Source organism: Oncorhynchus masou, chromosome 13 (assembly GCF_036934945.1).
Source record: "Oncorhynchus masou masou isolate Uvic2021 chromosome 13, UVic_Omas_1.1, whole genome shotgun sequence".
Lineage (NCBI taxonomy): Eukaryota > Metazoa > Chordata > Actinopteri > Salmoniformes > Salmonidae > Oncorhynchus > Oncorhynchus masou.
Window position 1 is genome coordinate 32573091 of NC_088224.1, and position 25206 is coordinate 32598296.

At 42.4% G+C, this 25206-nt stretch overlaps 1 protein-coding gene across 4 annotated transcripts in view; it reads right to left on the bottom strand.

Moving 5' to 3' along the window:
* Positions 1–14084, bottom strand: part of LOC135552101 (rho guanine nucleotide exchange factor 2-like) — a 72796-nt gene extending 58712 nt beyond the window's left edge. For 3 of the 4 annotated variants that reach the window (XM_064983507.1, XM_064983505.1, XM_064983508.1), the window contains exons 1-5: positions 12384–12427; positions 11945–12107; positions 9327–9435; positions 7691–7730; positions 7067–7211 (exon numbers count right to left, since the gene is read on the bottom strand). In XM_064983507.1, the coding sequence (XP_064839579.1) occupies positions 7067–7211; positions 7691–7730; positions 9327–9435; positions 11945–12107; positions 12384–12412 (486 nt within the window). In that variant the 5' untranslated portion in view covers positions 12413–12427. Of the gene's footprint in view, positions 1–7066; positions 7212–7690; positions 7731–9326; positions 9436–11944; positions 12108–12383; positions 12428–14046 lie in introns of those variants that run through there. The other variant, XM_064983506.1, reaches the window with a different exon arrangement.
* Positions 14085–25206: the final 11122 nt, after the last annotated feature.

Genomic DNA, 25206 nt, shown 5'->3' on the forward strand with positions numbered 1-25206 from the left:
GGCAATGAGAGAGGCTTCAGACACCAGACTGAAAGTCCTGCCCTTCTGACTACATGACGCATACTTTTACTTCTTCACCAGGAAACCCAGTTTAATACCAGAAAATAACGTATTTTTCCCACTGGGAAATGTCCTTTTCAGGACTTCATCAACAACCATATAAATGGCAATGAACATTCACTCTATTGTGACTTTTAGTGATAACAACCTATGCAACCTGCCCAGCATGTCACGAAAGATGTCATAATGAAGTCACTAGTTTCACCTGCTTTTCTAGCCTAACTTAGATTTAACTAGAAATGATCTATGCCGGCTAATTAGAGCATGCCTACAGGACTCCACTGTGGATTTGGAATATTTCATGAAAATCTGTGAGGCAGCAGATTTCATTTTACTTTTAGTCTGGTTTGTAGCTTACCCTACTAAGGGAGCAGACAGATGGAGTAAAACATTAAGGTTATCTTCAAAGCCCATGTTAATAGAAATCAGGAAGTCAGGAAGAGAGTTGAAGCAGTAGAAACATACTGTACACACGTTAATTTATGATGTGAACACATTAAATGTACTTACAGTCACACTTGAACATTATGAACTTTTGTTCCTATTCCTTCATAATACTGTCAAAATCAGTCCGGCCCCATTTAAAAAGTCCCTCCAGGCTTGTCAGTTTTCTATCACAAGCTTGTGGTGACGTCATGTCTCAATGCTCAGCTGATCAGGCCCCTGATTCCTGACCTAAATGTATCTGTAAGAAAGAACCAGTCTTTTAAACATACAGGCAGTTTGTTTGACTGGTTTGAACCGGTCTTTAACATAATCACAATGTTATACAGAATCAGCCTGGAAGAAAGGGCTCATCTGCAATAGCTTGTAGACATGCAGACTGGGTAAGCAGACTTATGACAACCAGGCATGTCAGACAGAAACCAGCCTTTAAAAGATCCATCACAACTCCGAAGACAATGTAAATTGGCTAGGCTCCATATCAATATAGTAGCCGTATTTATCTAGACCCCGACATGGATACTATTCATAGGCTACTTTGTTTAAAAAGTATATGGTGTATACAATATTCTCTGGGGTCGAGGTATAGTTCAATTTTTTTTTACCCAGACACCAATGGGACATGTGTTATGGTGCGTTGCCATGGTATGTTCTCATGGCTTCTAGTCAGTTTATGCTGGATCATTGTCATTATCTAGAGCAGGTATTCCCAAACTGGGTGACGCGCAATACCTTTGCTAGGTAAAAGCTCCACCTTATCTCAGCTCACTGGTCACCATATCAGCACCCACCGTAGCACGCGCTCCACCAGGTATATTTCACTGGTCACCCCCAAAGCCAATTCCTCCTGTGGCCGCCTTTCCTTCCAGTTCTCCGCTGCCAATGACTGGAACGAACTGCAAAAATCAATGAAGCTGGAGACTCATATCTCTATCACTAACTTTAAGCATCAGCTGTCAGAGTAGCTCACAGATCATTGCACCTGTACATAGCCCATCTGTAAATAGCCCATCCAACTACCTCATACCCATATTGTTTTGTTTTTTTGCTCCTTTGCACCCCAGTATCTCTACTTGCGCATTCAACTTCTGCACATCTATCACTCCAGTGTTAAGCATTTAAATTGTAATTACTTTGCCACTATGGCCTATTTATTGCCGTACCTCCCTAATCTTAACTCATTTGCACACACTGTATATAGATTTTTTCTATTGTGTTATTGACTGTACATTTGCTTACTCCATGTGAAACTCTGTGTTGTTTGTGCCGCACTGCTTTGCTTTATCTTGGCCAGGTTGCAGTTGTAAATGAGAACTTGTTCTCAATTGGCCTACCTGGTTAAATAAAAAATACGTGCAAAAGTACTCTCTTACAACTTGATGAAACCTTCACTCTTGCGCAGACGTTTAGAAACCAAACATGACCATTTGATAAATAAGCCACATGAGTTTGAGCAAGAATTAAGACGACTTTCGAGTAGTAAGACATAAAAGCAACAGATACCATTAATAAGAAGGTGCTAGAAGCGTCTTATATGGTGAGCTACCGAGTGCCTAGGACAGGCAAGCCCCATGCTTATTTCTTCCTGCTGCTGTGGATATGGCTGGGACAACGTAGGGGGAAAAAGCCAAAAAAACTATACAGACAATATCTTTATCAAAACAACACTGTTTCACGACACAGTGACATGGCAGGAGATGTTTTGAAACAATGACTGCTTTGTATACAAGCCAGTGAATTCTATGCATTACAGCTGGATGAGTTAGACTTCGCAGGCCTGGCACAGCTCCTGGTATATGTCCGTTACATTTATGGGGGGGTCAATTAAGGAAGATATCCTCTTCTGCAAACCACTGGAAACCAGGACAACAGGAGAGGGTATTTAAAAAAATACTGGACAGCTTTGTGATGTCAAATGGACTTTGGTGGAGATGTGTTGGTATCTGTACTGATGGCGCAAAAGCCATGACAGTGAGATTTAGTGGAGTGGTAACGCACGTGTAAGAAGTTGCTCCCGATGTCACTCGGGTACACTGCAGCATCCACCGAGAGGCCAAGGGAATGCCTGACACCTTGAAAGACATTTGACACTACAGTGAAAATTGTTAAAACTTTGTTAGAGCAAGGCCCCTGAACTCTTGTGTATTTTCTACACTATGCAATGACATGGGTAGCGACCATGTAATGCTTTTACAACATACAGAAATGTGCTGGTAATCAAGGGGCAAAGTATTTACACATTTTTTTAAATTGAGAGACGAGCTTAAAGTTTTTACTGACCATAATTTTCACTTGTCTGACCGCTTGTATGATGACAAGTTTCTCACATGACTGGACTATCTGAGTGATGTTTTATCCTCGCCTGGATGATCTGAATCTAGGATTACAGGGACTCTCCGCAACTATATTTAATGTGCGGGACAAAATTGAGCCTACGATTAAGAAGTTGGAGCTCTTCTCGGTCTGCATTAACAAGGACAATACAGGCCTTTCCATCATTGTATGATATTTTGTGTGCCAATGAACGCAAGCTTACGGACAATGTCAAATGTGATATAGCGAAGCACCTGAGTGAGTTGGGTGCGCAATTACGCAGGTACTTTCCCGAAACAACCAGAGTCATTATCCCTTTCATGCCCTGCCTCCAGTCCACTTACCGATATCTGAACAAAAGAGCCTCATCAAAATTGCAACAAGCGGTACTGTGAAATTAAATACAAATCAGAAGCCACTGCCAGATTTCTGGATTGGGCTACGCTCAGAGTATCCTGCCTTGGAATATCGCGTTGTTAAAAAGACATTGATGCCCTTCGCAACCACGTACCTATTTGAGAGTGGATTCTCGGTCCCACGAGCATGAAAACTAAATACAGTCACAGACTGTGTGTGGAAAATGATTTGAGACTCTTTCCAATACAACCCAACATTGCAGAGTTATGTGCATCCTTTTAAACACATCCTTCTCATTAAGCTGTGGTGAGTCATTCAAAATTTTCTATTAACAAATGTATATGTAAAATGGCTTAATAAAGAGAAAAATTAGTGATTATTACTTGTGCCCTGGTCCTCTTTGTGACAAAGAGCTCTTTGTCACTTCCCATGAGCCAGGTTGTGACAAAAACCCACACTCATTCTTATGTGTAATAAATGTATCTCATAGTGTGTGTGGCAGGCAAAGAACATTTTAGTGTGCGCTGACCCTGGTGCTCGAGGGGGTATGCAGCTGGGGGTTGAATGATTGAAGGAGTACAAGACTATAAAACGTTTGGGAACCACTGATCTAGAGGGATAGAAAGTTATTGCTTCGAGGTATCTGTACCTGAAAATACATGATCTAAGTGATTGATAGTTGGTATTCAGCAGTCATAAAAGTATGCCTTATTTACTTTGAAGAACTACGAAAATAGTGATTCGGTCAGACAGCAGCTCTGAGATGAGGGAATAAAATCAAAGTAAATAAAAGTAATATACACATCAACTGAAATATTTGATTAAAGTAGGCCTGAAATAATGTGAATAAATGATGGTTAATAAGTGATACACAGTAATGGGCAGTCAACTACCATCATGGGACTTTTATTAATCATTTTATTCTGTGTTGTTACAGAATTCAACCAGATTCGGACAATGCATGTTGTGTTGTAGTGGCAGGAAGGTTGACAGTGAGGAAGGGAGAGAAAAGCTGACTGCAAAGCTCTACTGAGCTCACAAGTCAATAAAGTTATTTACTCTGCCCTCTGCTGGACATAACGGTTACAAACACTCTCCCAATAGTACATAGTCAAGTACAAGTGATATTTCAGGGAATTTAACATATGTAATAAACAAGACGTTTGAAATGATTTGCCAATCCATAAAATGTTTCCATTGTAATGTTTTGCTGGTCTTGTAAGCAGTCAGTCATTGCAAGTGAATGACCAGTCCATTTCACAGTATACTACATAGTTATAAAGACCATGGACAAAGTTCATTGTAACCAACAGAGGGCAATAATCAAGAAGCATCCACTCTGTCCAAGGAGTATCCACCCTGTGTGATAAGTACAGCGCAGTCGGAAAGTATTTAGACCCCTTGACTTTTTCCACATTTTGTTACGGCCTTATTCTAAAATTATTTAAATTGTATTTTTTTCCTCAAATCTACACACAATACCCAATAAGCAAAAACAGGATTTTAGAAATTGTTACAAATGTATTAAACTGACATTTTACTCAGTACTTTTTTGGGGGGCAGCAGGTAGCCTAGTAGTTAGAGCGTTGGAACAGTAACAGAAAGGTTTGAATCGGATCTCTGAGCTGACAAGATTTTTTTTTTTTATATTTCTGCCCCTGAACAAGGCAGTTAACCCACTGTTCCCCGGTAGGTCTTGTAAATAGGAATTTGTTCTTAACTGACTTGCCTAGTTAAATTAAGGTTAAAAATAAATAAATAAATACTTTGTTGAAGCTCATTTGGCAGTGATTACAGCCTCGAGTATTCTTGGGTATGAAGCTACAAGCTTGGCACACCTGTATTTGGGGAGTTTCTCCCTTTCTTCTCTGCAGATCCTCTAAATAGTTGGATGGGGAGTGTTACAGCACAGCAATTTTCAGGTCTCTCCAGAGATGTTAGATCAGGTTCAAGTCCAGGCTCTGGCTGTGCCACTCAAGGATATTCAGAGAATTGTGCCACTCCTCAAGCCACTCCTGCATTATCTTGGCTGTGTGCTTAGGGTCGTTGTCCTGTTGGAAGGCGAACTCTCACCCCAGTTTGACGTCCTGAGCTCTCTGCAGCAGGTTTTAATCAAAGATCTCTCTGTACTTTGCTCCGTTCATCTTTCCCTCGATCCTGACTAGTCCCAGAGCCTGAATAGAAAAACATTCACCACCATGCTTCGCCGTAGGGATGATGCCAGGTTTCCTCCAGACATAATGCATGGCATTCAGGCCAAATCAATTCTCTGTACTTATTATGTGATTAAACTAATCATGTAAACCTTAACTCGGAAGTTGGGGCACCACGGGAAAATGTTTATAGTCTCTAATTCCCGAATTGACTGTTCAGATATTTTCATATCTTATCGATTAGTCATTCTCATCTGAATGTTGCAAACCCTTGGATATCTGCAAGAATCCTAGTCTCCCTAATGAATCAGCTATATACAAATTGGCTGAATTATTTATTTACTAACTAACTAAAATCACAGAAATACATAAACAAACAATACAGTTATTGGTTAGTAACAGAGAGTCTCTGGTTAACTTCCCCAGAAGTCACAATGTCTTTCGTGGTTGTGGCTTTCTCAGCGGCTCTGGATAGTTGTAATGGATATGTCAGGCGTACAGATGGTTGTTCCATAGGATAGTTGCTTCTGCGGTTGTCGGTATTCTCGTACTAGATTTACGTAATTTCCAGCTGCAGACTAGTAATTCTACATCTAGGATTTGCTCTTATTCTGTAGTGATCGATAGTCTTAGAGTTTAACCGTTTCCAGCCGTGTAGCCAACACTACACGCTGTCTGGTGTCCTGGGCCTATAGAGTTGTAGTTCTTAACCATTTCAACATGTAGCGTCAGCTCCATGTTTTCTAGTCTAATGTAAATTTCGGGAAGGAGTGGGTTTTATACTCACTGAGAAAAGTGCAGTCCATGACGCCAACGCAATGTCTATGCTCACTTGGCCGTGGCCACTGACTTGGTTAACTTTATATGAAAACACATATTTTCTCATTTAAAGGTTAACATCACATTACATCTTTTCACTAATAGTTCCATATTTAATCATATACGTTTCACAATATTTAGATGTAAACCCCATAATTCAGTGTACACAACCAAAAACACAGTAATGACTGTTTCCTGTCCTTCATGAGATCACCAAATGAAACACACTCGTCATGACTGTCCCTTAAGTGTCCACAGACCACTCCCACATTCTCAAAAATATAAATATTGTTTAATTATTCAAAACTTTTGATGTCCAAGCGTCTCTCTGTGTTCCACAGTTTGCATTCCAAACTCAAACACTACAGAGCATAGAGGCCGTATGTTTTATGACCACCATAAAACAGCCGACTTCCCGCTCTCCCCCTCTACGAGAACGCTGTAGAGGGAACCCGCTGTAACATGATCCTTCAGATCGTCACAGGAGAGTTATGATAACTTATGGCTAGTTAGGAGACAAAATTATTCCGTTATCACTAGCTATTGACTAAAGGCAAAAAACTGAAATATATTCAGACTTTTGACATGTTTATTACTCTCCATTCCATTTTAATCATGAGTCAACACACCTTGTTCAAAAGGTAAAATCTTTCTGGCCGCCATTCAATATGATCAGCAACACCACGCAGTGTCGTTGTCATAATGATATTACCCTATTGAGAAGAGACCTTAGATATATAATGAGTCTTAGATCCCGTGTGCTGTGGGTTGGTCGGTCAGTTAAGGCCACCGCATTTGGCACATGCCATCCCATGTTTTTCGAGGGATGAAATCCCAATCTTCGACACCGTTTCTCCTCTATCAGTCTGCCCTTCAATAAAATATGATTTACTCTACTGCAGAAAGCAGGCCTCTCCTACCTTGCGGTTGCCGGCCATCTTGCGTAGGAAACTGAAGGTGCGCACAAAAGGGCCGCCTGTCACCTGCTCCTGGGCCTCGTCTCTCGTGACCTCAGTCCAGCTTCCCTCTCTCCCCCAGAGCAGAAGACCCAGGTCCCTATCCACACTGAAGGATAGGAGAACATTAAAATATAAAGAGGGAAAATGACAGGAAAGTTTGACAAAGAAAAGAGAGAGATGACATGAAAGTTTGTAAGAGAGGACGCGAGGATGACAAGAAAGGGAAGAATTACAGAGAGGAAAGAGGAACAGAAGACATGAAAGTTTTAGATAGATGATTAGGGGAAGGAGCAGGACAGTAAAGGGAATGATAAAAGAGAAGAGAGAGGAAGTGAGAAAAATGGAGAGGTAGAGAAAGAATGGAGTGCCAGATTGCATATATTGACGGTCATTTAATAACAACATGGGACATGCAACTATAAAATGCACCATGACTTCCAAGATAACAGGAACCACAGCCAGAATTGAGACTGCGGTACGAGAGACAAACAGGTCTAGCTTGGTTATGGCTGTTTGCTAAAGGAAACAGATCCAAAATGGCGACCTCCTTGCATGAAAGGGAAAACGGGGAGAAAGGCAACTCACCTCTGTGTGGATCCTCCAATTTGACTGTAGGGTAAAGTCTCTGGAACACACAGATCAGAAGACACTCACACTGACACCTTCCTAAACACTCTCCACAGCTTACAACTCAATAACCAGTATGCAAAGAACAAGGCAGAAATTAAAATATTTAAAATATAAATAAAGAAAGTAGGTAAATGTCCCATTCACCTGATGCTCATTCAAGGGCTTCACTGCTATTTATAACCAAGAATAAACTAGCCAAGCACAAATAGTAAGTTATGAGAGTGAAAGAGACACAGACAGTAGCCTATAGGCAACTGAGTTTGATAACACAGATTAGACGAGAGGGATAGGGAGAGAATGATAGAAGAAATTACAGTAAAACAGTTGGTCACCCAAGCAGTGTGTTAAAATGGAGGAATTGAAGTGGAGGAGACTAGTAGAGAGCGAGAGAATAGAGATGGGAGAGGTAGCAGTAGAAATGGAGGCTCTGCTATGAAGCTGGTACTGGGGATAACAGGACCAGAGCCCAGACAGAACAAACACAGGAAGAGCGCTTCCGCATTGCTGCACACACACACACAGAGATGGAGGCACACACACACAGAGATGGAGGCACACACACACAGATGGAGGCACACACACAGAGATGGATGCACACACACAAAAACCCTCAGAGAAACACTGACACACATTGACAGACACAAACCCTTAAGAAATAAAGGCTGAAGCATACACATGCACTGAAAAACAACAAAAAGACACACACCAACTGAGAAACATACTGTACACATAAACAGTGAAAAAAAGACACTCAGATACTGAGTAAAAACCTGACAAACATACATGCAGAAACTGACAATCATTGACAAACAAAAACAAGCATGCATTTAGTGCAAATTACAAAACCCAATTATGATAATTAAATACACCCACATAAAAATGTACAAACATGATCAAACCATTGTAAACAAAACAAGAAGGCACAGTGAGACAGGAAATGTACACACAAACACATGTACTTTCACTTCGTCTATCAAACACATGCACACACACACAGCTATTGACTGACACTGGTGTACTGTCCAACTTGAGCCCGATTCAGAGCAAAACAAAGACTGATAAAGTGTGCGTGTGTCGAGATACTATACAGACCGCATAAAAAAGGCAAGAAAGACGGTTTGCAGTCAGAGGAGTGTTTGGGAAGAGTAAGGAGTTTATCGACTTACTAACATCTAGAGAAGGCTACAAGGATACATTCTGCCCAGCAAACAGTTAAACCATCTACTTTAGAACTTCAAGTAACATTCCTTGGCTGCAGTCCAGTTCTCTACCCTTCTCCACTAAGTCTCCTCTTCATGTGCTGAATTTAAAAGGAATGGACGGGTGTAAGAAGTCTGGGAGAAACGAGGGTACACTTTAGGGTGTAGGGATACAGAATAGGATCACTTGCCGCCTATGTGACACCTTCAACCATTTGAACTTGTCTGACCCCGGGTTGTGTTCAGTAAGGCACACAACAGAAAACATTTTGGAACAGGAAAAAAAAATGGTGTTTCTTATTGGACAGTTCCAGGTAGTCCCTCCCCGTTTCAGTCCGTTTTCTTCATTTGATGCGTAATGAACACGATCCAGGCATGTAGCGTAGGCTTACCGTAGCAGTTGGAGCCTGGTTGGGGGCCCGTGCTGGGAGGGTTTCTGCGACGAACCACACTGAGGGTTGGGGCCGACGCACTGCAGCCCTGCAGCTGGTTGGACTGTTCCTATTTTAATTAAGCACATATTACACAACATTAGCGATTAGCATTGAACTGCTCCTGTGACCCAACAAGAAGTTATACTTCGGGTTTTAATGGAGGGTGAATGCACGGAAACAGCATTTACTCACCTTTTTATTAAGTAAATAGTGTTTAAGCACCTATCACGCTAAATTAACGTTGACAGCATTTACGTTACTTACTATTCATCTCAAGGTTCACCATTGACGAACCTTAGCTACACTACATCAAATCATATTTTATTGGTCACATACACATGGTTAGCAGATGTTATTGCGAATGTAGCAAAATGCTTGTGCTTCTTGTTCCGTCAGTGCAGCAATATCTAACAATTCCACAACAAATACCTAAAACACACAAATCGAAGTAAAGGAATGGAATAAGAATATCTAAATATATGGATGAGCAATGAAAGAGCTGTATAGAATACAGTATAGATATGAGATGACTATGCAAGATATGTGAACATAATTAAAGTGGCATTATTAAAGTGACTAGTGTTCCATTTATTAGAGTTGCCAATGATATCAAGTCTGTGTGTAGAGAGCAGCCTCTCTGTGCTAGAGATGGCTGTTTAACAGTCTGATGGTCTTGAGATAGAAGCTGTTTTCAGTCTCTCGGTCCCAGCTTTGATGCACCTGTACTGACCTCGCCGTCTGCTTGGTATCGGGGTGAACAGGCAGTGGCTCGGGTGGTTGTCCTTGATTATCTTTTTGGCCTTCCTGTGACATCAGGTGCCTTAGGTGTCCTGGAGGGCAGGTATTTTTCCCCCGGGGAGAAATTGTGCAGACCGCGCCACCCTCTGGAGAGCCCTGCAGTTGTGGACGGGGCAGTTGCCGTACCAGGCAGTGATACAGCCCGACAGGATGCTCTCAATTGTGCATCTAAAAGTTTGTGAGGGTTTTAGGTGACAAGCCACATTTCTTCAGCTTCCCGAGGTTGAAGAGGTGCTGTTGTGCCTTCTTCACCACACTATGTGTGGGTGGACCATTTGTTTGTGATGTGTACGCTGGGAAACCTAAAACTTTCCACCTTCTCCATTGCTGTCCCGTTGATGTGGATAGGGGGGTGCTCCCTCTGCTGTTTCCTGAAGTTGACAATCATCTTTGAGTGAGGTAATTTTCCTGTCACCACACAGAGCCCTCACCTCCTCCCTCTAGGCTGTGTCGTCGTTGTATGTAATCAAGCCTACTACTGTAGTGTCGTCTGCAAACTTGATGGTTGAGGTGGAGGCGTGCATGGCCACGCAGTCATGGGTGAACAGGGAGTAAAGGAGGGGGCTGAGCACGCACCTTTGTGGGTCCCCAGTATTGAGGATCAGCGAAGTGGACATGTTCCCTACCATCACCACCTGGGGGCAGCCCGTCAGGCTTTCCAGGACCCAATTGCACAGGGCGTGGTTGAGACCCAGGGCCTCAAGCTTAATGATGAGCTTGGAGGGTACTATGGTGTTGAATGCTGAGCTAGTGTCAATGAACAGCATTCTTACATAGGTATTCCTCTTGTCCAGATGGGATAGGGCAGTGTGATGGTGATTGCATAATCTGTGGACCTATTGGGGTAGTAAGCAAATTGAAGTGGGTCTAGGGTGACAGGTAAGGTGGAGGTGATATGATCCTTGACTTGTATCTCAAAGCACTTCATGATGACAGTGAGTACTACGGGGCGATAGTCATTTAGTTCAGTTGCCTTTGCATTCTTGGGTACAGGAACAATGGTGGCCATCTTGAAGCATGTGGGGACAGCAGACTGGGATAGGGAGAGACTGAATATGTCCATAAACACACCAGCCAGCTGGTCTGTGCATGCTCTGCGGACATGGCAAGGGATACCGTCTGGGTCAGCAGCCTTGTGAGGGTTAACACGTTTAAATTACTCACGTTGGCCACGGAGAAGGAGAGCCCACAGTCCTTGGTAGCAGGCCTCGTCGGTGGCACTGTATTATCCTCAAAGCAGGCAAAGGTGTTTAGTTTGTCTGGAAGCAAGACAGTGTCCATGACATGGCTGGTTTTCCTTTTGTAGTCCGTGATTGTCTGTAGACCCTGCCACATACGTCTCGTGTCTGAGCCGTTGAATTGCGACTCCACTTTGTCTCTATACTGACATTTTGCTTGTTAGATTGCCTTGCGGAGGGAATAACTACACTGTTTGTATTGGGGCATATTCCCAGTCACCTTTCCATGGTTAAATGCGGTGGTTCATGCTTTGAGTTTTGCGCGAATGCTGCCATCTAGCCATGGTTTCTGGTTAGTGTAGGTTTTAATATAGTCACAGTGGGTAAAACATATCCTATACTCTTCCGTATAAACTCGCTCACCGAATCAGAGTTTATGTCAATATTATTCTCTGAGGCTACCCGGAACATAGCTCATTCCACAACTTTCATAGCATTGAAAGTATCTATGGTTTTCTCAAAACATGCATCTTCATTCAGACTGAATAAAAGCCTGCTAGTCCAATCCCACAACCCGTGTTCGCTGATTCACAGGCTCACCTCCAATACGGAGTAGTGCTGCAGATCGGACCCTGCCTCCTCCTCCGTGAGGGAAGACAAGGAGCCCTCCTGAGTGATGGGGTTCCTGCCCACTCGCCGGACGCCCAGCGCAACTCCCAGAACCTTCTCCATCTCCTCCGGGTCCAGGTTCTCCAGACTCACACTAAGGGAAGAATCAGTTCAATCTAACTTTATTTATCCCTTAGACAGGCATTGTCAGTTTACACATATAAATATCAAAATCCTCCATAGATACATACCAACACTTCTTAATAAAATACAACCCCTGCAACAATATTAGTAGAATAGAAGTAGAGAGAAGAGGGATCAGAGAGAAATGGAAAATGTTTCCAACCAACATTGACCCCTACACTTCTACCTCTTCTGTAAAGAAAGTATCCACACACATACACACTCCCATTCACTAGTTACCACTCACTATAGTTGCAGATGAGAGGTTGTTTCCATAACTCCTGGTACGTATCAAGGCAATGAGGGTTGACTGACACTGTCCCACACAGCTGTGTGTGTTGTGGTTGTAACACTGTCTGACTGGACATGTCGTTCTCTGTGTGTGTGTGTGTGTGTGTGTGTGTGTGTGTGTGTGTGTGTGTGTGTGTGTGTGTGTGTGTGTGTGTGTGTGTGTGTGTGTGTGTGTGTGTGTGTGTGTGTGCTTGAGAGGAGGGGGAGAGATGTCCAAGGATGACAGTGCCAGTACAATGGCCACTCTCAGGGTGGTGTGTGTGTGTCAGAGAGAGGGAGGGTGCCCGTACCAGTTTGAGTTTGAATACATGTGCTTATATGTGTGTGAATCTGGACACTGTGGACACACTGAATACTGCTCATTCTCTTCCCAAGACAGGGCCGTTATTGGATAAACCACTGTTTAACCAACCCTTCAGTTTTTACCAGTCATATCAACAAGCTTTCATCAAGGTTTGTGCCACATAATGATTGACCTTGTACCTACCGCCCACAGAAATGTGCTATTGTCAGGTCAATAACATTGTAAATTAGGTGAAAAAGAGGCTGGGGGGAGAGACGTAGAGACAGTCTCGTCAACTAAAGAGGTATTAAAGCATTTTTGATTTTTGAGAAAGAGAGAATAAAAGAGCGTGAAAGAAAGATAGTGAGTAGGGGGTTAACTATCAGTGAGCATTGAGCAGTCCCTCCAGGATTCCGCAATCATACAAAAAGAGGGCTCGCAATTTCCACCAATCACTGCACCGCATAATATGGTTCAATCAAGCCAGTGAATCGCCACACGTCAACAAATGTCCCCCCTTGTCAGCGCATTTTCGCAACACCTTTAATATAATCATTGCATATCGCCATGGAAAAAGTCCAAATTGATGCAGCAAAATCAAGCATTTTTATCCTCAAATGTCATAAAAAAATCCCTGGAGGGACTGCTTGAAATTCACATGAATACGGCTTTGAAATAAATCATGATAGAATTATAGATATATATATTTTTCTACTCCTTTTTCGTGATATCTAATTGGTGGTTACAGTCTTGTCCCATCGCTGAAACTCCCCTACGGACTAAGGAGAGGTGAAGGTCGAGAGCCATGCATCCTCCAAAAAGACCCTGCCTAGCCGCATTGCTTCTTGACACACTGCTTGCTTCACCCATAAGCCAGCCACATCAATGTGTCGGAAGAAACACCGCCCATCTGGCAACCAAAGTCAGATTACAGGCACCCGGCCTGCCACAAGGAGTCGCTAAAGCGCGATGGGACAAGGAAATCCCGGCCGACAAAACCCTCCCCTAACCCGGACGACGCTGGGCCAATTGTACGCCAATTGAGTCCCCCGATCATGACCGGCTGTGACACAGCATGGGATCGAATCCGGGTCTGTAGTGGATGTTGATAGATTTGACTGTAGATTTGGGTGTCAACATGTGATTTAAGAGGGTGTGAATAAGAGTGTCTTTTAACTTACTACAATGTAGTTATGTGGTGGGACTGGGTACTGGGACAGTAAAACATTTCCATTGCTTATGTACAATAGATTGTAAAAAAAGATTGTACTGTAAATGGCTAAAATGTAAACATAAGTATTCCCAAATAGAATTGTATGTTTAGGGCACCCCCTACCTGTGGTTGTCGCTGGGCTCCATCCCTGCTGCTGCACTGTCATCACAGCCCCGGGCTCCCAGCTATGCCTCCTCCAGGGGTCCAGGTGGGTGAGGTGACGAGTGGCTGGAGAACGCAGGGTCACCCCTCCAGACCCTCCAATCCCCTTCACCCCAGGGCCTGGAGAGCATGGTGGGGAGGGGTACGGGGAACAGGGGGGGGCGGGTGGTGTGGTAAAGGAAAAGGGTGGGAAAGCTGGTGGGTGGGCATAGAGGGAGGAGGGAGGGGTGGTCGGCATCTAGAGGGGTTAAAGAAAGAGAGGGATACAGTGAGAACTCATACTGTTCACTAGGGTTGGGCGACGTCAATCTCCATAGGAGGAATAGGTGGACAGGTTATTGGCCATGTGGTTTTTAACATAATTTCTTTCTTAATAAGCTTAAACTTGTCATTTTCTATAGGCTACTGATATTGTTTGTTCTCTCTCATTACTAGTCCCTGGCTACCTTAAATTTTGGGGCTATTGAAATAAAAGATGCAACTTCCATTCATTGTTTGATCGAGAGAAAGCCATGCATAAAATGATGAAGTGTAGTCCTTAGTCATTCATATACTGAACGGAGAGTGAATGGAATATAGGCAAAAAAAATGTTTAAGTTAAACAAGCCTAAACCCCATGCATCTGACAGAGAGAAACAAGATTTTCTGACTGGATATTTAGTGTTGCTTTGGTGGAATTCTGCGCTAAGTCTCTTGAAATAGACTATAGCAAATAGGCAAATTACTCTGAATATCACTTGGGTGCTGCCCTGCAATGCGATGAGACTCGTTTCTTCTTTACTGCGGGCACTAGTCAAGTTCAAATAGGCTAAACTACCGTCTGTCACCATCGACGATGGTTATCAATCATCATCATCAATAGACCATGCTATAGTAATGTCGCCCAACCCTCTGTGCACTACAACATTTTCAGACACAGAAAAAGACAGACAGTTGTACCCTGTGGATCAGGTTTCTCAGGGCCCATATTCCAGAGGAGAATAGTTCACTGCTCCCCCACAGGTCAAAGGATGTCATGATCAATTCAAACTTCCACCTTGACTGGCCCTAGGACAACAAAAATACAAAAAAAGTCGATATGAGTGACTAATATTATACAGATAACCACTACAGAGGAGAAAATGTCATGTTTAACAGTGGTTGGCTGTTAACATGTCAGAAGCAAACCTGTTGGGGCATTATGCACATACAAAGCTTTCCCTCACCTTCCATTTGGCAAATCTGACCATAAAAAAACTATCCTCCCGATTCCTGGTTACAAGGAAAAACACAAACATATCAATGATGTTGCTCATTGCTGCAGGCGATTCCCTGATCCACCTATACGCAGACGACACCATTCTGTATACTTCCGGCCCTCCCTTGGACACTGTGCTATCTAACCTCCAAACGAGCTTCAACGCCATACAACACTCCTTCCGTGGCCTCCAACTGCTCTTAAACACTAGTAAAAACCAAATGCATGCTTTTCAACCGTTCGCTGCCTGCACCCGCACGCCCAACTAGCATCACCACCCTGGATGGTTCTGACCTAGAATATGTGGACATCTATAAGTACCTAGGTGTCTGGCTAGACTGTAAACTCTCCTTCCAGACTCATATCAAGCATCTCCAATCTAAAATCAAATCTAGAGTCGGCTATTCCACAACAAAGCCTCCTTCACTCACGCCGCCAAACTTACCCTAGTAAAACTGACTATCCTACCGATCCTCGACTTCGGCAATGTCATCTACAAAATAGCTTCCAATACTCTACTCAGCAAACTGGATGCAGTTTATCACAGTGCCATCCGTTTTGTTACTAAAGCACCTTATACCACCCACCATTGCGACCTGTATGCTCTAGTCGGCTGGCCCTCGCTACATATTCGTCGCCAGACCCACTGGCTCCAGGTCATCTACAAGTCCATGCTAGGTAAAGCTCCGCCTTATCTTAGTTCACTGGTCACGATGGCAACACCCACCCGTAGCACGTGCTCCAGCAGGTGTATCTCACTGATCATCCCTAAAGCCAACACCTCATTTGGCCGCCTTTCGTTCCAGTTCTCTGCTGCCTGTGACTGGAACGAATTGCAAAAATCGCTGAAGTTGGAGACTTTTATCTCTCTCACCAAATTCAAACATTTGCTATCTGAGCAGCTAACCGATCGCTGCAGCTGTACATAGTCTATCGGTAAATAGCCCACCCAATTTACCTACCTCATCCCCATACTGTTTGTATTTATTAACTTTTCTGCTCTTTTGCACACCAGTATGTCTACCTGTACATGACCATCTGATCATTTATCACTCCTGTGTTAATCTGCAAAATTGTAATTATTCGCCTACCTCCTCATGCCTTTTGCACACAATGTAAATAGACTCTCTTTTTTTCTACTGTGTTATTGACTTGTTAATTGTTTACTCCATGTGTAACTCTGTTGTCTGTTCACACTGCTATGCTTTATCTTGGCCAGGTCACAGTTGTAAATGAGAACTTGTTCTCAACTAGTCTAACTGGTTCAATAAAGGTGAAAAAATATATAAATAAATATTTTAAAAAGTAAGGAAGTACCAGCTCAATACGGAAGTGGTCTGATTAAGTGGATGCTAAGCTACAGGACTGTTTCGCAGGCACAGACTGGAACATGTTCCGTGATTCATCCAATAACATTGATGAATCACCCGCTTCATTAATAAGTGCATTGACATCATCATCCCCACAGTGTCTGTATGTATATATCATAACCCGAAGCCCTGGATTACAGGCAACATCAGCACTGAGTTTAAGGCTAGAGCTGCTGCTTTCAAGGAGCAGGACACTAATCCGGACTACCGACCCGCAACACTCACATCTGTAGCCATGAAATGCTTTGAAAGGCTGATCATGGATCACATCAACACCATCATCCCAGACACTCTGGACTCCAATTCAAATACCGCCCCAACAGATCCCCAGATGATGCAAATCTCTATTGCACTCCACACTGCCATCTCCCACCTGGACAAGAGGAACACCTACGTAAGAAAGCTGTTCAGAGTTCAACACCCCTCCAAGCTCATCACTAAGCTCAGGACCCTGGGACTGAACACCTCCGCCTGCAACTGGATCCTGGACTTCCTGACGGGCTGCCCCCAGGTGGTGAGGGTAGGCAACAACTCATACCCCATGCTAACCCTCAACATGGGGCCCCTCGGGGGTGTGTGCTTAGTCCCCTCCTGTACTCCCTGTTCACCCAGGACTGCGTGGTCGCACACGACTCCAACAGCATCATTAAGTTTGATGACGAGATGGTGGTTGTCCTGATCACCGATGTGACAGCGTATAGGGAGGTCAGTGACCCTATCAGTGTGGTACCAGGACAACAACCTCTCCCTCAACGTCAGCAATTCAAAGGAGCTGATCATGTGCTACAGTAAACAGAGGGTCGAGCACGCCCCATCCACATCGACGGGGCTATAATTAGAGCGGGTCAAGAGATTCCTCAGGTGTCCACAACACTGAGGAATCATCATGGTCCACACTAGGGATGGGCATTTGAAATATTTTAACTGTTCGAGTATTTGCATGTTTTTCTTCCAGTACTTAAATATTTTTAGAACACAAGGTCCGCACTGGAAAAATATGTCAACAGTGTGCAACAATTTATTTTTACCTTCACAGGTAAATCCGAATTGCATCATATACACTACCGTTCAAAAGTATGGGGTCACTTAGAAATGTCCTTGGTTTGAAAAGAAATCACATTTTATGTCCATTAAAATGACAGCAAATTGATCAGAAATACAGTGTAGACATGGTTAATGTTGTAAATGACTATTGTAGCTGGAAATGGCTGATTTTCTATGGAATATCTACATAGGTGTACAGAGGCCCATTATCAGCAACCATCACTCCTGTGTTCCAATGGCACGTTGTGTTAGCTAATCCAAGTTTATAATTTCAAAAAGGCTAATTGATCATTAGAAAACCCTTTTGCAATTATGTTAGCTTGGCTGAAAACTGTTGTTCTGATTAAAGAAGCAATAAAACTGTCCTTCTTTAGACTAGTTGAGTATCTGGAGCACCAGCATTTGTGGGTTCGATTACAGGGTCAAAATGGACTGAAACAAATAACTTTCTTCTGACATTCGTCAGTCTATTCTTGTTCTGAGAAATTAAGCCTATTCCATTGCTAAGAAACTGAAGATCTTGTACAACGCTGTGTACAACTCCCTTCACAGAACAGCGCAAACTGACTCTAACCAGAATATAAAGAGGAGTGGGAGGCCCCGGTGCACAACTGAGCAAGAAGACAAGTACATTAGAGTGTCTAGTTTGAGAAACAGAGGAAGTTGGGCCTACGTGGAGGAACAGTAAACTGAGCAAAAAAGAAACCTCTCTTTTTCAGGACCCGTCTTTCAAAGATAATTCATAAAAATACAAATCACTTCATGGATCTTCATTGTAAAGGGTTTAAACACTGTTTCCCATGCTTGTTCAAGCATAAACAATTAATGAACATGCACCTGTGGAACAGTTATTACGACACTAACAGCGTACAGATGTTAGGCAATTAAGGTCACAGTTATTAAAAACACCAAAAGAAAGATGTCCAGGGTCCCTGCTCATCTGCATGAACGTACCTTAGGTATGCTGCAAGGAGCCATGAGGACTGCAGATGTGGCCAGGGCAATAAATTGCAATGTCTGTACTGTGAGACGCCTAAGAGTGCTACAGGGAGACAGAACGGACAGCTGATCGTCCTCGCAGTGGCAGACCACAAAAAGGTTCCTTATTGGTAATTTGCTATAGCAACCACACATCATTAAAATGTGACAGACCTCTAGCAGGATGATGACAAGCGCCAAGTTCATTAGTAATTATCTAACAATAACTTCTGTAGTGAAAAATGCCCAAGACAGTGCAGTTACATCCACATTTAGCAAAAAAAAAATTCTGTACTGCAATACAGGTTAAGAATGCCTCCAATTGTATAACCACAACTATGTGTATTCATGTCTTTGGGAGTGAGCTTGTGTACAACACAGTGTACTTATATTGGTGTTTATGAGTTGAGCCGGTGTGTGTACCGTCACGCCCTGATCTGTTTGACATGTCCTTGTGCTTGTCTCCACCCCCCTCCAGGTGTGGCTCATCTTCCCCACTATCCCAGTGTTTTCTGTCTGTCTGTGCCAGTTTGTTTTGTTTGTTCAAACCTACCAGCGTTTTCCCTTGCTCCTGTCTTTGCTATTTTCCATGTTTTCTAGTATGCCGGTTTTAGACCTTTACTGCCTGCCCTGGGCCAGCCTGCCATCCTGTACCTTTGCCTCTACTCTGGATCTGCCTGACCTGACCCTGAGCCCGCCTGCTGTTCCAGTGCCTTACACCCTCTCTGGATTATTGACCCCTGCCTGCCTTGGTCTGTCGTTTGCCTGCCCATTTAAATTCTTGATGCACCCATCCCGTTACCGGGATCATTTTCGTCAACATCCGCGAAATTGCAGAGCGCCAAATTCAAATTAAATTACTACAAATATTTAATTTTCATGGAATCACAAGTGCAATATAGCAAAACACAGCTTAGCTTGATGTTAACTTCTTCGATATAGGGGGCGCTCTTTTAATTTTTGGATAAAAAAACATTCCCGTTTTAAACAAGATATTTTGTCACAAAAAGATGCTCGACTATGCATATAATTGACAGCTTTGTAAAGAAAACACTCTGACGTTTTCAAAACTGCAAAGATAGTGTCTGTGAGTGCCACAGAACTAATGCTACAGGCGAAACCAAGATGAAATTTCATACAGGAAGTGCCCCAGATTTTGAATGCGCTGTGTTCCAATGTCTCCTTATATGGCTGTGAATGCGCCAGGAATGAGCCTACACTTTCTGTCATTTCCCCAAGGTGTCTGCAGCATTGTGACGTATTTGTAGGCATATCATTGGAAGATTGACCATAAGAGACTACATTTACCAGGTGTCCGCTTGGTGTCCTCCGTCGAAATTATTGCGCAATCTCCAGCTGCGTGCACTTTTCCATTTGGTTCAGCGGAGAAAGGCAACTTCCACGAATGATTTATCATCGAATAGATATGTGAAAAAAACCTTGAGGATTGATTCTAAACAATGTTTGCCATGTTTCTGTCGATATTATGGAGTTAATTTGGAAAAAAGTTAGGCGTTGTACTGACTGAATTTTCGTTTTTTTTTCTTAGCCAAACGTGATGAACAAAACGGAGCGATTTCTCCTACACAAATAATCTTTTTGGAAAAACTGAACATTTGCTATCTAACTGAGAGTCTCCTCAATGAAAACATCTGAAGTTCTTCAAAGGTAAATGATTTTATTTGAATGCTTTTCTTGTTTTTGTGAAAATGTTGCCTGCTGAATGCTAGGCTAATGCTATGCTAGCTATCAATACCTCTTACGCAAATGCTTGTGTAGCGATGGTTGAAAAGCATATTTTGAAAATCTGAGATGACAGTGTTGTTAACAAAAGGCTAAGCTTGTGAGTGAATATATTTCTTTCATTTCATTTGCGATTTTCAGGAATAGTTAACGTTGCGTTATGCTAATGAGCTTGAGGCTATGATTACGCTCCCGGATACGGGATTGCTCAACGCTAGAGGTTAATCCATCTGGCGTGTCAGATTTCAAAAAAGCTTTTCAGCGAAAGCATACAAGCGGTTATGTAAGGACATCTCTCTCAGCAGACAAAACATTACAAACAGCTAGCAGCCAAGTAGATTGGTCACAAAAGTCAGAAAAGCAATAAAATGAATTGCTTACCTTTGATGATCTTCGGATGTTTGCACTCACAAGACTCCCAGTTACACAATAAATGTTCCTTTTGTTCCATAGAGATTATTGTTATATCCAAAATACCTCCATTTGTTTGGTGCGTTATGTTCAGAAATCCACAGGCTCGAGCGGTCAAGACCGGGCAGACGAAAATTCCAAATAGTATCCGTAAAGTTCGTAGAAACATGTCAAATGTTTTTTAGAATCAATCCTCAGGTTGTTTTTACAATTTATAATCGATAATATTTCAACTGGGACTGTAGCTTCTTCAATAGGAGAGAAAATGTCTGCTCGAAGCTGTTGCGCATGCAAAACGCTGCTGGCACCCAGCCATACAATGACACGATGTGATCTTTCTCGCTCATTTTTCAAAATAAAAGCCCGAAACTATATCTAACGACTGTTCACACCATGGGGAAGCCATAGGGAAAGGAATCTGGTTGATATCCCTTTAAATGGAGTGAAGGCAGGCAATGGAACAGAGAGCTTTCAGGAAAAACAGCACTTCCAGGTTGAATTTTCCTCAGGTTTTCGCCTACAATATCAGTTCCGTTATACTCACAGACAATATTTTGACAGTTTTGGAAACTTTAGAGTGTTTTCTATCCTAATCTGACAATTATATGCATATTCTAGATTCTGGGCCTGAGAAATCGGCAGTTTCATTTGAGTACGTTTTTCATCCAAACATCAAAATACTGCCCCCTACACTCAACAGGTTAAAGAATACACTTTTGTTTCTTCAACACTGCCTGCACCTGGGTCATATCTTAAAACGTGATATATACATCCTTTATAAGGCGGTGTGTGTGTGTGACGACAGCTTTCCATGCTATATCAGCAGAACCTCAACATAAGCACAGGGTTATACCATGCAATCACACATTGGGCAAACACTTCTGAGATAAGGTAGATTAGCTTTGGATGGCACCACACCCAATAGAACAAGGAACAAATTTCACAAACTTCTAACACTCACATTTGTACAACCCTTTCATGGCTATGAAAACAAACATAACTTCCCTTAGCCTTTGTGGTCTAAAAAGAATGACCTCAAGGTTTACTTAAAAACGTAGTATTCAACATCAAAAAGTTATGATAACACCAACAAAATCAATAGCAAAATCAATAGCAAATGATGTAGATTCTACAACCTTAACAACACTACCAGAACATTATTACAATGACACTAACTAAAAACACACACGTCACAACATTATCCATTATACTGCCATAACATAACCCCCTCACAGTCCTTGAATAACATTTGTAATCCCATTACAACACGAGCACCATTCACGTCAATCACATCACTCTTTTCAACACTTTCACAACCAATACAAAACTCAATATCAACATTTGATTTACCGTTATAGTTGTCATCAAAACGTAGGCTACATCACTTTCTTTTTCGCAACCTCACTCCCACAGCTGTTTTTCTTTCCTCTCCCACCTCATTTCTTTCTCCTTATTCCTCCCTCTATTCTTCGATTTCAAGCCGTAATGGATACCAAGTTGCATAATGCTGTGTTTTGGCCCCATTTTTTATTTTTATTTTTTTTTACCAAATACACAGACAATACTTCAAATTAGTCACAAGTATAAACCTGTATAATAACGGTAATTCTGCAGGATATCTTCTTTCACTAAAAGGTATTAACTGATTGCATTGTAGGTGAAGGGCAGGAGACCAGTTAACAAAGGAATTTTAAGCCTTGAGACAATTGAGACATGGATTGTGTATGTGTCCCAATCAGGGGGTGAATGGGCAAGTCAAAAGATTTAAGTGCCTTTGAACGGGGTATGGTAGGTGCCAAACGCACTGGGTTGAGTGTGTCAAAAACTGCAACACTGCTGAGTTATTCAAGCTGAACAGTTTCCTGTGTGTATCAAGAATGGTCCACCACCCAAAGGACATCCAGCCAACTTGACAACTGTGGGAAGCATTGGAGTCAACATGGGCCAGCATCCCTGTGGAACACCTTAAACATCTTGTAGAGTCCACGCCTCAACAAATTGAGGCTGTTCTGATGGCAAAAGGGGGTGCAACTCAATATTTGGAAGGTGTTCCTAATGTTTTGTACACTCAGTGTATATCTCCCAGTCTTCCTCTAACAATATTCTACATCATATCCAATTGTCATATTCCTGCTCTCTCCCACCCTATCATTGTTCAGGCCCATAGAGCAAACATGGAAAACAATGGGGAGTTTGATGGGTCAGCGACTACGTCAGCATTAAACTCTGAGTCAATGAATGTTTGTCCGCACACGTTTGTGTATGTGACAGAGTGAAAAGTCTGCAAGTATACTGGACATGTCTAGGTGTACGTCAATATTTATCTGAAAGTGTATTCACACATGAGGCAACAGCCCACAACAGAAAGAAAGATGGTGTGTACAGTAATATGTCTATTAAGAATGCAGTTGCATGACACAGTGACAGGACACAAAGCTCCGAACATTGTTCAGCAAACAAGTTTGAATAGTTTCTTTGGGCAACCAAAGCATCAAAACACAAGTAAATATAGTTGGCCACTCAAGTTGAAAGACATGTTCTTAAGTCCCTCTATTCAATAAAATGATGACTATTCAATACATTGAGTACATTTTCTATTTTCCTTATTCCTCGTTAGTCCACTATTTACCTGGTAGTCTCTTCAAAATTACATGGTAAACTGATGACAGCTTTGCACATGATTGGCATTCTCTCAACCAGCTTCATGAGGTAGTCACCTGGAATGCATTTCAAGTAACAGGTGTTCCTTGTTAAAAGGCAATTTGTGGAATTTCTTTCCTTCTAAATGCATTTGAGCCAATCAGATGTGTTGTGACAAGGTAGGGGTGGTATACATAAGATAACCCTATTTGGTAAAAGACCAAGTTCATATTATGGCAAGAATAGCTCAAATAAGCAAATAGAAACAACAGTCCATCATTACTTTAAGACATGAAGGTCAGAACTTTGAACGTTTCTTCAAGTGCAGTCGCAAAAACCATCAAGAGCTATGATGAAACTGGCTCTCATTAGATTACCAGCCTCAGAAATTGCAGCCCAAATAAATGCTTCACACAGTTAAAGTAACAGACACATCTCAACATCAACTGTTCAGAGGAGACTGCGTGAATCAGGCCTTCATGGTTGAATTGCTGCAAAGAAACTACTACTAAAAAGGACACCAATAAGAAGAAGAGATTTGCTTGGGCCAAGAAACACAAGCAATGGACATTAGACAGGTGGAAATCTGTCCTTTGGTCTGATGAATCCAATTTTTAGATAGTTGAACAGATGATCCCCGCATGCGTGGTTCCCACCGTGAAGCATGGAGGAGGTGGTGTGATGGTGCTTTGCCGGTGACACCGTTGTTGATTTATTTAGAATTCAAGGAACACCTGAATTGCATGGCTACCACAGCATTCTGCCACAATACACCATCCCATCTGGTTTGTGCCTAGTGGGACTATCAAATAAAATAAAATGTACTTATATAGCCATTCGTACATCAGCTGATATCTCAAAGTGCTGTACAGAAACCCAGCCTAAAACCCCAAACAGCAAGTAATGCAGGTGTAGAAGTACGGTGGCTAGGAAAAACTCCCTAGAAAGGCCAAAACCTAGGAAGAAACCAGGCTATGTGGGGTTGCCAGTCCTCTTCTGGCTGTGCCAGGTAGAGATTATAACAGAACATGGCCAAGATGTTCAAATGTTCATAAATGACCAGCATGGTCAAATAATAATAATCACAGGCAGAACAGTTGAAACTGGAGCAGCAGCACGGCCAGGTGGACTGGGTGGACTATCATTTGTTTTCAACAGGACACTGACCCAACACACCTCCAGGCTGTATCTATTTGACCAAGGAGAGTGATGGAGTGCTGCATCAGATGACCTGGCCTCCACAATCACCCAGCTTCAACACAATTGAGATGGTTTGGGATGAGTTGGACCGCAGAGTGAAGGAAAAGCTGCCAACAAGTGCTCAGCATGTGTGGGAACTCCTTCAAGACTGTTGGAAAAGCATTCCTCGTGAAGCTGGTTGAGAGAATGCCAAGAGCGTGCAAAGCTGTCATCAAGGCATAGGGTGGCTACTTTGAAGAATATAAGAATATATATATTTTTTTAAATTAAACTGTTTTGGTTACTACATGATTCCTTGTGTTATTTCATAGTTTTGATATCTTCACTATTATTCTACAACGTGGAAAATAGTAAAAATAAAGAAAAACCCTTCAATGAGTAGGTGTGTCCAAACTTTTGACTGGTACTGTACATCCTTAACTGAACATTGAGTGTGACCATCTACTGATTGTCCTCTATTGGGACCCCTGGGGGAAAGATGGCTAAAGGGTCTTGAAT